The 12415-nt window shown below is 36.8% G+C and overlaps 1 protein-coding gene across 2 annotated transcripts; it reads left to right on the forward strand.

The window, feature by feature from the left end:
- The first annotated feature begins 200 nt into the window (after nucleotides 1-200).
- Nucleotides 201-12052, forward strand: OPRPN (opiorphin prepropeptide). 2 transcript variants are annotated; one of them, XM_024246281.2, is made up of 4 exons: nucleotides 201-301; nucleotides 1530-1595; nucleotides 1771-1826; nucleotides 11233-12052. In XM_024246281.2, the coding sequence occupies exons 2-4, from the start codon at nucleotides 1545-1547 to the stop codon at nucleotides 11507-11509; spliced, it is 384 nt and encodes a 127-aa protein (XP_024102049.1). In that variant the 5' UTR covers nucleotides 201-301; nucleotides 1530-1544; the 3' UTR covers nucleotides 11510-12052. The 2 variants fall into 2 exon arrangements, with proteins under 2 accessions (XP_024102049.1, XP_002814877.1); XM_002814831.2 differs by lacking the exon at nucleotides 1771-1826.
- The last annotated feature ends 363 nt before the right edge of the window (nucleotides 12053-12415 follow it).

Here is a 12415-nt window from a genome sequence, read left to right on the forward strand (position 1 = left end):
GTGCTGCCCCAGGGCCTGCTAGGACAGTGATTGGATCACAGTTCTATAGATGAAGCTGCCAAACTGGCAACTACAACTATTATTTCTTTGTTTCAGTAAAGAATATCAATACAGAACTTTACCCTCTCTCAACCTTTCTCTTAACTCCAATAAAAATCCAGACAGAGGTATTTAAGAAGAAAGGCTTTTCTATCAAAGTTCTTTCTCTTCTTGGACTTTTAAATTGTGGCTACCTAAATTGAGTATCTGGCAAGAGTAAGATTAAGCAGTAATTTGTTCCAAAGAAGAATCTTCTACCAAGGTAGGTATATAGAAATATAAATGTAAGAATTTTCACTTTGGAATTCTAGCTTTTGCTCATATTCTCAAGAATATCATCCTCATGGCTTTTAATGGAAATAGGCACATTACCTAAAAATCTCAGATGTGTTTTAAAAAAAAAAATCATTGTCTGTGGTAAAATTCCTTAAAATTCCTGAAAAAATGTCAAGAGCATTCATATTGATTAGTTGCACAATTTACATCCAATTTCACAATCTATTGACTTTTTCCACTGCTATATTTTATGGTCTCTAAAGTCAATCATGAGTAGAAGAGTCTTAAAAAGGTATATAAGTTAGATTTGCATTTTTGCTGTTCTTGTTTGAGTTAGGTTTCTTGTGTATTGTCAAACTGCTTTCTAATATGAAAACATATAAGAAAAAAGCTATTTTAATGGGGTAGACACATGCACATACAACTATAGGATCTGTGAACCTGTCTTACGTCACTTTCAAGGCTAATGCCAATGACAGATACCACAATAAACCCCAGGACAATCTCAGTCTATGTGCTTGAATTTTGCCTTCCCAGAACCCAGGGTGCCATGTGCTTATTATATATTGTTGAAAATTATAAACAAATTAGGACAAAAACCTCTTTTTTCTAATTCACACACTGATGGACAATAATTGACTTTTGGAATAACTTGGAAAAAAATCATATCAAAGTTATAATACTTCAGTAGAGTGATGTTAAAGGAAAAATACACATTACACGGTTTCTTTTGCTTCAGACAGATCTAATAACAATAACACAATAATTGTAGTAAGAAGTTATTTTTTACAATAGTCCTGTCATGTTGACAATATTTAGGTCACAAATCTATAGAAATCTGTAAGTTTTGACTAATTTTAAGTAAACATACTAAAAGTATACCCTAATTAGTTATGTTCCAAAGTAGTCACCACTAAAGGCAACAAGGAATTTCCAAAAATACTTTAATTTTAAAATGTACTTTCAATAATTATCTGAAAATTACCTTTCATAAAATAAAGTATCACCATTTAAAAAAAAATCACAAACATGACAGTATTGCTGTGCATCTATGCTGCTTCCTCTCCCCAAAATATCAAGCACATCTTTAAAGGTTATGTTGGTCTTTCTTCATCATTTTACATAACAAGTGTTAAAATGTTTTAAAATTTTTTTTCTGAAAAACACTGTTGATCAATTTGGCTAACTGTGGATAATCTTTGGCCTGTTTTTAGGAGCAACTTTAAAGGATGAAATTAACTTTCCTCTTGGGCCTGTTGGCTCTTATTTCATGTTTCACAGTAAGTTCCCTCAATTCTAAATTTACTTGTTATATTTATTGTTAATCATGATTTCAAAGAAAGTTTTGATACCAAGAATTTTGTCCTGTATATAAAAATACAGTGTCAAGCTGTTGATCATTATGGACTTGCTCTTACTTTCCTTTTCCTTTCTCATTTATGACTAACCATCTAGTCAGCGGTTGTTAAGCATGAAGGGACAGTGGACTGCAGGAAGAGGGCACAGGGCAGGTAGCATCTAGGAGAGCTAACTGTTATCTAGACACATCTCTCCCTTTTTATTTCTTTTTCAAAAGGACTACCATCAAATTGTCAGAAAAATGTAATCTAAGCTTACTAAATGTTTAAAAGCTGTAGGGAATAAGAAAGTATACAGTTGGAGCTTCATGATAAATTTTCTAAAAAGACAACATGATATATCAATGCAAGGATTGCTGACTGTACAATAGTTTTTTATTGAAAATATTTGTAAAAACTAAAATCAGGAAGCCTTCCTGATGCCTGAAAATATATTCATTATGACTAAAATATTCCTTTAACTGACTGGAAATTAAAGTGCTACTCACTTGGGAAAAAAATAAAAACAGAAAAAGAAGTCATTCACTCAAGAAGCACTTACACTAATTCAAACTTTTGAAAATCATTTGTTAAAGCTCTATAGGAGATCCAAAAATATATAATGCAAAGTAACAAGTGATAAGTGCCATAGCCAAAAACATCATAGCATAATACGAATTTCAGAGTAAGATCAGTTTCCCTAGCATATGTTGGGGTTGGGTGGGCTTGCGAGGAGAGAAAGAGCCCTATTTGTCTCATTTCTTAGTAATTACTGATAATCCACTGTGTGTTGGGCCTAGTGGTGGTTGACACAGAAATACCAAAGTCGAATTCCAAATTGAGATCTTCATAGATTAGGTCTTCTTTTCATAATATAGTATCTACCTAAGAGAAACTAGTGAACAAATAAATATCAATAGACCTTAGCAATGACACTGTCAGATAAAGTAGCATTATTGTTCTGAAGCATTTTTTGATATTTAATGACATCTGTATTGTTCTGAAGCATATAGTGCTATGTAATAACATTTGCATAAAAAAATTATATTTCTGAGGTTGAAATAGAAGAGTATTATACTCCATGAGATACCTATATCAGAAACACCTGATCCACTTATTAAGAATGAACATTTCCAGACCTTATCCCAGACCTGAGAAAAAAAGAATAGCTGATCTTGGGGCCTGGAAACCTGCATTCTAGGATACTCTTACTCATGCTGAAATCTGAGACCCCTTGAGTAAATTTTCTTGAAATTTACTTCTCAAGCTATTATGTTATAATTGCATGAAATATATAAAGAGAGCTTTCAAGGTAAATTCAACTTAAATCAACCCATTACATGAAAAAACCTAGTCAATAATTACAATTAATTATCAAATTTATTACTCTGGAATAAACCACTTTTTTGGTAGAATTCCCCAAATATGACAAATATGACTTCTCTGCTAACATTAATGAGCGCTAATTCAGACTTTATACAATAGATTAGAAGGTAAAGAAAGATCCATGATCAAGTAAACTTGACAAATATGGGGAAATGAAATAGAGATTGTTGACTAGAATACTTCTCAAAGACAATAATAGAGGAAATGCTGTCTTTGATTCTCTATCTACAACCTTCTGTTTCATACTGAGGATAGACAACTTCTGAGGAGTCCTACATAAAGCATCTATCTTGAGGATTCATATGAATTGATGGCATATTTTTATTCCAGAAGCCTGAATTGCAAGACAAATGCAACTTAAATTCTTTTCTACCTTGAAAGAGTACAGAATCCCATTTATATAAGAAGCAGAGGATTCCATGTCCTAAAAAAAATGAGTTTAATACATAAATTTTCTCATGTTAGAATTAAATATTATTGGATATAAGAAAACAAGAACCACAAGACATAATTTTAATGTCACTCTAGCAAAAATTTCTTGCTGTATTCATTGTCTCATGAGAAGTTGGTAAATCTTAACAACAGTCTTAAGCGTTAGTCTAAACAAAGAAACTTTATTGTACTTAGCATCTAGAACTTTCAATATATCATAGATTATCTTTTATGAGATAGGGACTATCTAGGATTCAAATTAAAAATAACAGATCATATTTATATATTTACAATGTACTCTGGAGCAGTTTTACCCCCAAACCTCACAAAAACCCAGGAACTATTTGGGATGCTCCTTTACATAGCACAGAGCTGAACATGAGACAAACCCTCAATAAGTATTAGGGGAATGACACAACAAGTGAATGGGCCTTTGTGTAGTTGACGCCAAGTAATAACAAATAGGTTTCAGAGTCTTACCTGTTCATTCATGCCATTGGATAGGCTATATGAAGTATGACACAGGGATGGATAATAGGTCAAGTGTAAGCTCAAAGGTAAAGTATCTCATGATGGACAAGAACATCTGCCATGCTCACAAGATGAGTAAAGACAGCATTTTTGCCAATACCTGCCATCCCTAACTTAGAGAAGCCTTTGTTTGCAGCACAATCTGTCCACTAAACTGCTCTGGTTAAGCTGTCAGTCTGGCAGTTTCTAATCCTTAAGAATAGGAAATAGAAGTTTAAAAAAAAGTAAAAAATAAAATAAACTTAAAAAGGGAACATAAATAAAATACTTTACAGAAAGGGCTATGATAAAATAATTATCAAAAGCAAAGCAAAACCTTTAGCCTGAACTAAACCAACGATAAGCAGATATCAAAAAACCAAAGACAGCCAGTAGTTCTCAAAACTCTGCAAACTCTAGAAACTCTATCAGGAACACAAATCATCTAGGGATTTTGTAGAACTGCAGACTCTGATCCAGTAGGTCTGCCTGAGCCTTGTATGTCTACATTTCTAACAAGCCCCCAGGTGATACTGATGCTGATCTTCTGGTCAGCAAATAACATTTTGAGTAACAAGGCCCTGGTCAACTGAGAAATCAAACAGAGAAAGGCTGAGGACTTCTTACAGGTTTGAATAAATGCTCAAATATTGTCATGGGAAAGCTTTACGCTCCTTGCCATGTGCAAGGAAGGAAATGGCATTCTGAAATTGAGTAAGAGAAATTCCTGCTTATCACCAAATATTGGTAATTCATTCAACCCAAAATACTTATTGAGCACTTATTATTTACCAGGCACTATTCTAGATGTTGGGTAAACAGCAGTGAACAAAACAGACAAAAAGTTTCTAACCTCATGGAGCTTATATTCTACTTGGGGAAGACAAGCCATGAACAAAATAACTGACTATGTAATGCAGAAAATTTGGGAAGAAGGAATTTTAGGAGGAGGTAGAACAAGGATGTGATTTTAGATAGGGTAGCTCAGTGGCAAATGGCATTTGATTAAAGACCTGAAGGAGGTGAAAAAGCCAGCCATGCAAACAGAGGAAACAGGGAGTTCCAAAGTCTGGAGTAGGGTACACTTGCCTAGTATGAAGAATAAGGAGGCTAGCATGGCTGGTAGAGAGTGAGATGGGAAGAGAGGAGCAGGAGGTGATACTAGAGAGTTAGAGGAGGGTGAGGCTGCATCAGGCCTCATGGGCTTTCGCAGAGTCTTAGTTTTACTCTGAGTGACATGCAAACCTTTAGTACATGAAATCAGTACAAAACCTCAGAAAGACGCCGTCTCTTCCCACACACTCTTGCTTTCCATCATCCCTAATGATTTGGAGAAAAAAAAGATGAAACTTCTAAAATATCTGAATGGCATCCATAAATATTTACTTAAAGTCACCTATAGTGTAAGAAGGATATAAACACTGATAAACATGATCTCTGACTTCAAGGGATATATGACTCTCAGAGGATACAAGACACATTGGTAATAATAGCCAGAGCAGGAGTTGACAAACTTTTTCTGAAAAGGGCCAGATAACAAATATTGTAGGCTTCTGTGGGCCTGTAATAAGTGGTCAACTTGGCTGAGGTAGCTTGAAAGCAGCTACAATAAACGAATGGGCATGGTTATGTTCCAGTAAAACTTTATTTACCAAAACAGGCAAACTACATTTGGCCCACAGCCTTAGTTTGCTAACTCCCAGTCTACAGAGACAGTGAACAAGGCAATACGGCGTGTAAAAACCTGATATTTCATTTACAAAATAATCATAAAATTAACCCAACATTATTCATGAGTTTGCAAAAAATGTTTGTTTCATTGAAACTGTGTGCACGCAAAATACTATGCTAAATTATTTGTCATTTTAATTATTTTGTCTAAAGAACATCATGTGGTAGATACTGTTACTTTCTCTCTTTTAAAGGTAAGAAAGGTAACAGAGAGGTACATAACTTACCCAAATTCACATAACTTGTGAATGGAGAAACAAAATTTTAACTTGCCTTGATCTATTTGCCTATCTTCTGCCTTTTCTTCTATTATCTGTGATGAACTAAAATCACCCCAATATATTCTAAGACCAACCCCTCAACTCGTACACTAGATCCCATCCTCTCCCCTAAGCAGGGAGATTCCTGCAATTATCCTGCAATTATCTACTCTAAATCTAAACATCAGCAATTTTTCCTTCTCTCTATTGATTGTTCCTAGTAGCACATAAATATGAGGTAATATCATTTATATGTTTGTTTTCATTCTCCACTGATCTTATGGCTCCCATCATGGTCCATTTGAAAAAGTTGCCTCTGCACATCTTCACTTCCTTTCCTGTTCTGTCTTAAGCCTACTCCAAGCAGACTTTGCCCTCTGCACATCTTCACTTCTTTTCCTGTTCTGTCTTAAGCCTACTCCAAGCAGACTTTGCCCTCTGCACATCTTCACTTCCTTTCCTGTTCTGTCTTAAGCCTACTCCAAGCAGACTTTGCCCTCTGCACATCTTCACTTCTTTTCCTGTTCTGTCTTAAGCCTACTCCAAGCAGACTTTGCCCTCTGCACATCTTCACTTCCTTTCCTGTTCTGTCTTAAGCCTACTCCAAGCAGACTTTGCCCTCTGCACATCTTCACTTCCTTTCCTGTTCTGTCTTAAGCCTACTCCAAGCAGACTTTGCCCTCTGCACATCTTCACTTCCTTTCCTGTTCTGTCTTAAGCCTACTCCAAGCAGACTTTGCCCACATCATTTGGATGAAACCACATTTATCAAATTGTACTCAAAATGGACATGCGTAAGGGTCAGCTTTCAGTCCCCACGATAATCATGTCTAAATTGTATTTGACATGATCAGTCTCCTACTTAAAGAGTTTTTTCTTTTTCCTCAACTCCACTCTCCTGATTTTTCTCCTGCTTCAATGACGACTCCGTGTTGGTCTCCTTCTCCAGACACATCTCCTCTTCCTGATCTCTAAATGTCAGAGTCTCCCACAACTCCATCCTCTTACCCTTTCTCCATCTACGAGCACAAATCCAGTTGCTCAAGCCAAAAAAAACTTGAAATCATCCTTGACTCTGTCACCTCCCAGATCCACTCCTTCAGCAAATATTGCCCACTCTGCCTTCAAACCATCATCTAAATCTTACCCTTTCTCACCACCCTCCTGCTACCATTCTAGACCAAGCCACCATCACTTCCTACCTGTTGCAACAATAACTGATCTCCCTGCTTTCACTATTGTCCCTGGAGTTTATTCTCCACACAACAACCACAAAGATGTTTTTCCAAAGTAAATATTGCCATATCATTCCTTTGTTCAAAACCTTCTAATGGTCTTCCATAAGACTTAGAAGGCGGGGGTACAAAGTCCTTACCACTACCTACAAGACCCTGCTTAGACCTCCCCACACCTTAACTCCAATATATCTATGTAACAAAATTGCATTTATGCTCCTTAAATGTTTTACAAATAAATAATAATAAATTTAAAAATATCTGCCCTCATGGAACTCACACATTAAATCATTTTTGATTATTTGAAACCATCAAATGTTAAAACTACAGAGAGAATATAATCAAATTTAAATATAGGTGGGCTGCATAATAATAATATTAAAGCTACCACTTATGGAGTGTTTAATATATGCCAAGAAGTATATTACAAAAGTACGCTGTTTAATATCTCCAGAAATCCAGTGTGACAATTATTATTATCCTCTCTTAACAAATAAAGAAAATGAAACTCAAAATAGCCAGTCTGTATTCTGTTTCAAATAAGCTTATCATTTGTGAAGGTAATCTCCCCAAATGTAGACTCCTTAAGAAGGCATTTTCATCATTTTTCTAGGGTTACAACGTTCACCACTATTGGCCAGTGGAGGAGGGAAACTAGATAGTGAAAAATTGTGTTAAGAGAATAGGAAAAGATAAAAATAATATGAATGGAGGTCAGGGGTCAGCTATTTGCTGTAAGGTGTAATTTTTCACATGATTTCTCCCCACCTCTGCTTAGGGTCCAGAGAGCAGCTCATTGAAGCTCACTTTGAACTTAATTTCCATGACACTGTACCATCTGGGTTTCCTCCTGCTCTTTGCAACCAAACACAAAAGCCTATACCACCATCCAATCTCATCTTTTGCCACTTCTTTATCCTCACTCTGGCCATGTAGAACTAGCACTAGTTCTTTCAACATAACGAGCTCTTTCTGGTAGTCCCTGTGCCTTCATAAAAGCATCTCGAGGAACTGCTTTTATCTCCAGTTTCTGGAGATAAAAAATTAATTAAGAAACTTAATTAATTTCTTTCCTCTTGACACCTATATCTTCATTAATGTTAGCAGCCATGACTTAAGATCTCAATTTCATTTGAGTCCACATTCATTTATTCAAAAACATTTACTAAGAACTTGGCCAGGCATGGTGGCTCACACCCGTAATCCCAGCACTTTGGGAGGCCAAGGCAGGTGGCTTGCTTAAGCTCGGGAGTTCAAGACTAGCCTGGGCAACATAGCAAGACCCCATATCCATAAAAAATACAAAAAAAAATAGCCGGGTATGGTGGCGCACTCCTGTGGTCACAGCTACTTGCGAGGCTGAGGTGGGAGGATCACCTGAGCCTGGGGGGCAGAGGTTGAAGTGAGCTGAGATCACACCACTGCACGCCAGCCTGGGTAGCAGGGTTCCACTTACAATATTTATTCTTGCATTTTTAGGGCTGCCTTAGTTTGCTGTGCCAGTTCTAATTTATATTTATTCTTGCATTGGCTTCCTTTTTCCTTAAAGGAAGGAAACATGCCTGGCCAGGTTCTCAGTAAATGTTTTCTTCCTTCCTTAAATAAGGAAGTCAATGCAAGAATAAATATAAAGTAGAACTGGCACAGCAAAAGCAGGCAGCCCTAAAAACCGGTCTTTGCTTCTCACGGCATCCCTGCTTCTCTCCGTACTGTTCCCTCCCTGAGGTGTGCTCTCTTTACTCACAGTCCCTGTGTCCTTATAGTTTAGTTTGCATGTGGCTTTTATTAATGCTCCAGCCTCTGTCTGGCTCCTCTCATCTCACAATATTCACATTTTAGTTCCTACTTCTAAGTAGGATATCTCACTATTTCCTATTTCAAGTTACAAAGAGAAAGAGAATTTTATAAACCTGGCTTATTTTTCTTCTTCTGGCCATAAGACCTAAGATCCTGGATAGCCAGTGGTTTGGAAGTTCATGGAACAATAGCCCAGAAATAACCCAAATAAATGTGTTTATGTTTATGTTACAAGAATAAAAGGTGATGACTAAGACAGGACAGTCCCTGAAAAGGGAGAAAATGTATTTTATAAATACACAGGAATTGATCATGTGACCAAGACATCACTATGGCTCCCTCTGAAATGACTTGGAATTTTTGAGTTGTCACTGATCTTTGTAAGAGATTCAATTGTGTGATGGGGACAGTAACCAGGATAAAAGGGAAATTGAGAAGTGGAAATAGAAAATCTAAACCAGTCTTCCTCACTATCTGGCTAGGAATGGAGAGAGATAAGCTAATAAAGAAAGCTTCAAGGGTACCCTAGGTTAAGAATGAGATTCTTTAATATATGAGATATCAATCAATATTATAGACTGGAAGAATACAGCCAGGGATTAGAAAGAGGTTTATTTTACAAAAATAAAAGAGAAGAAAGACCCTAGGGACAGAGAAGATGTAGACATAAAACACAGGTGAAGAGACTGGTCTTAAACAGAAAGAGAGAACAGCAAGATATTTATGAGTTTTATAGGTGTAGGGCAGGAAAGTGAAGAAGTTCTCATGTATGATGGCCTAAATTATGTGAATTAGAAGGCAAGATCATCTTCTGATGGGTGTAGTGGGGAGCAAGAAAAGCAGAAGTGAGGTATAGATGCCGAGATGATAGCCTTTTGGGGAAAATGGGAGGAAATGATTTAGCAGTGCTGATGCACCAGACAAACACAGACACTATAGTTCTCTAGTGTTGCTACCATTAGAGATTGTGGCATTCTCCAGCAATGTTCATCACCATGGAAGTAGGACTAGGGAAGGCAGTTTGCATAGAGTTGATCCAAAAGTTTGATGTTTCTAAAGGCAATATGGCAGAGACACAGGAAGAAGTTGAATGTTGTAGGAGAATAATTAGAGTCTTGCACCTTCCTAAAGCTTTGTTTCAGGCAAACTGGTCTTCTGATGGTTGCTATATTTTCTTGAACTTGTTCATTTGTTTATGATATTATTCTAATTTGGCTTCTTCCTCCTTATTTCTACCCTGTTATTTTATCCTCATTTCAAATGCTATCTTCTCTACATGGCAATTAGTCCTTTCTCTTTGACAAAAATTAAAATTTTCATCTAAATTACTAAAATTTTACAATATTTATAAATTATTTCTTGAATTGCTACCATCTACAAGCCATGCTTGTTATTAATAGAGTACAAAACCACTGAAAATTATATTGAGCCCTTACTCTACCTTACTATGTCTAAGCATTTTACATAGATTATGTATAATCCTATCTACCACTATAAATGGTAAGAACTATTTCTTGAACCAGTTGAGAAGTGAGGAAACAGGCAGAGATAACCATAAGCAAGTCACCCAGCTAGCATGTAACAATGGTAGGACTGGCTCTAGGAGGCTCTAACAATCAGACTCCAGTGTCTAAATTTTAACCAACATACTATACTAACTCCATAGGCTTTTTGTTATATTGCCTTGTATTGTCATTGAAGGGTTATATCTTCCACTGATTTCAGACTCACATAAGCAGAGTCTTAAATCTGTTTCTCTTTGTCCCTAGAAAGAAGTGGTGCATATAATAGTTATACAATTAATGGTTCAGAGCCTGGAATCTCACTGAATTCTTAGAATGAAGTAAGAAAGAATTTTCCCAGATAGTCAACCTGGGTATTTACCTCCACTTGAAACTACATTCAAAGGTGGTCTTTTCTTATACACAATCAAGGTGATTTGGTCCCTCCCTAAAACCTACAGGTCAGATATCAAGGTTACCACTTTTTTTGTTTTTTCTCATTTAATACTATTCTACTTTTCTTTGATTGCCCAGGCATCCAGAATAAACAGGAAATTTTCTATTCCTTATTTTTTCTGTTATTTTCTCAGTGAAATATATGACTTATGGCTTAGTATATCCTAATGTTTACATAGTACACATACTAATACATAGTATATCTAATGTTTGAACTTTAAATGATCAAATTTAGAAATTTTGTTTTTTGCCTTTGTTTTTATCTCCACAGCCCAGTGAGAGTCAAAGATTCTCCAGAAGACCATATCTACCTGGCCAGCTGCCACCACCTCCACCCTACAGGCCAAGATGGGTTCCACCAAGTCCCCCACCTCCCTATGGCTCAAGACTTAATTCACCACTTTCTCTTCCCTTTGTCCCAGGGCGAGTTCCACCATCTTCTTTTTCTCGATTTAGCCAAGCAGTCATTCTATCTCAACTCTTTCCATTGGAATCTATTAGACAACCTCGACTCTTTCCGGGTTATCCAAACCTACATTTCCCACTAAGACCTTACTATGTAGGACCTATAAGGATATTAAAACCCCCATTTCCTCCTATTCCTTTTTTTCTTGCTGTTTACCTTCCTATCTCTAACTCTGAGCCCCAAATAAATATCACCACCGCAGATACAACAATCACCACAAATCCCCCCACCACTGCAACAGCAACCACCAGCACTTCCACAAAACCCACAATGATGGTCAGCTCCTCAACAGTACCTATCTCTTCAACACCAGAGCCTGCCACCTCCACATCAGCAGCAACCCCCACAGCATCTACTGAAAATACTACTCAAATTCTCACCAACCCTCCTCACACAGTATTGCTCAATGCCACTGTCCAAGTTACAACTTCCAACCAAACTATATTAAGCAGCCCAGCCTTTAAAAGTTTTTGGCAAAAACTCTTTGCCATTTTTGGTTGAACATGCAATAAATGATATTTTCCAAACTGCTCTGATATCTTAGAAGAAATAAACTGCAATGATTTTGATGGAACCAACCCTGATCTAACCAGCACACCAAATAAATAAAGTATTTGAGCAGTAATATGCACCTATTGCTATCATTATGACTACCAATCTATCCTATATTTTATCATCTACCAACAGTTGATGAGACAGGTTCCCAGAAGGAAACAGAGACCTTCTATGGGCAAAAAAATTAATAAAGGGTGTATTTAAGGAGAGTGGACAGGATTTAAAAAAAAAATACAGGGCTGAGACATTCAGGGTCTCCCAGTAGAGCTGGTCATGAGCCTATGTTTGATGAAGCAAAGGGAACAAATAAGGAGCCCAGAGCCTGAAGAAGAGTTGGGACAATGAAGGAAAGGCCACCCAATAAGACCCATTGTGCAAAGATGTGACTGCTGCCAAGTGTGACTACTGCTCCTCATTAGCAGTCCACTCTTCT

Source organism: Pongo abelii, chromosome 3 (assembly GCF_028885655.2).
Source record: "Pongo abelii isolate AG06213 chromosome 3, NHGRI_mPonAbe1-v2.0_pri, whole genome shotgun sequence".
Taxonomy (NCBI): domain Eukaryota; kingdom Metazoa; phylum Chordata; class Mammalia; order Primates; family Hominidae; genus Pongo; species Pongo abelii.

Excerpts from the sequence above, each read along its gene's own strand:
- OPRPN (XM_002814831.2), top strand. The coding sequence starts at position 1,545 with ATGAAATTAACTTTCCTCTTGGGCCTGTTGGCTCTTATTTCATGTTTC. Across the intron at positions 1,596-11,232 it reads CTCTTATTTCATGTTTCACA|CCCAGTGAGAGTCAAAGATT; the intron begins GTAAGTTCCCTC and ends TTATCTCCACAG.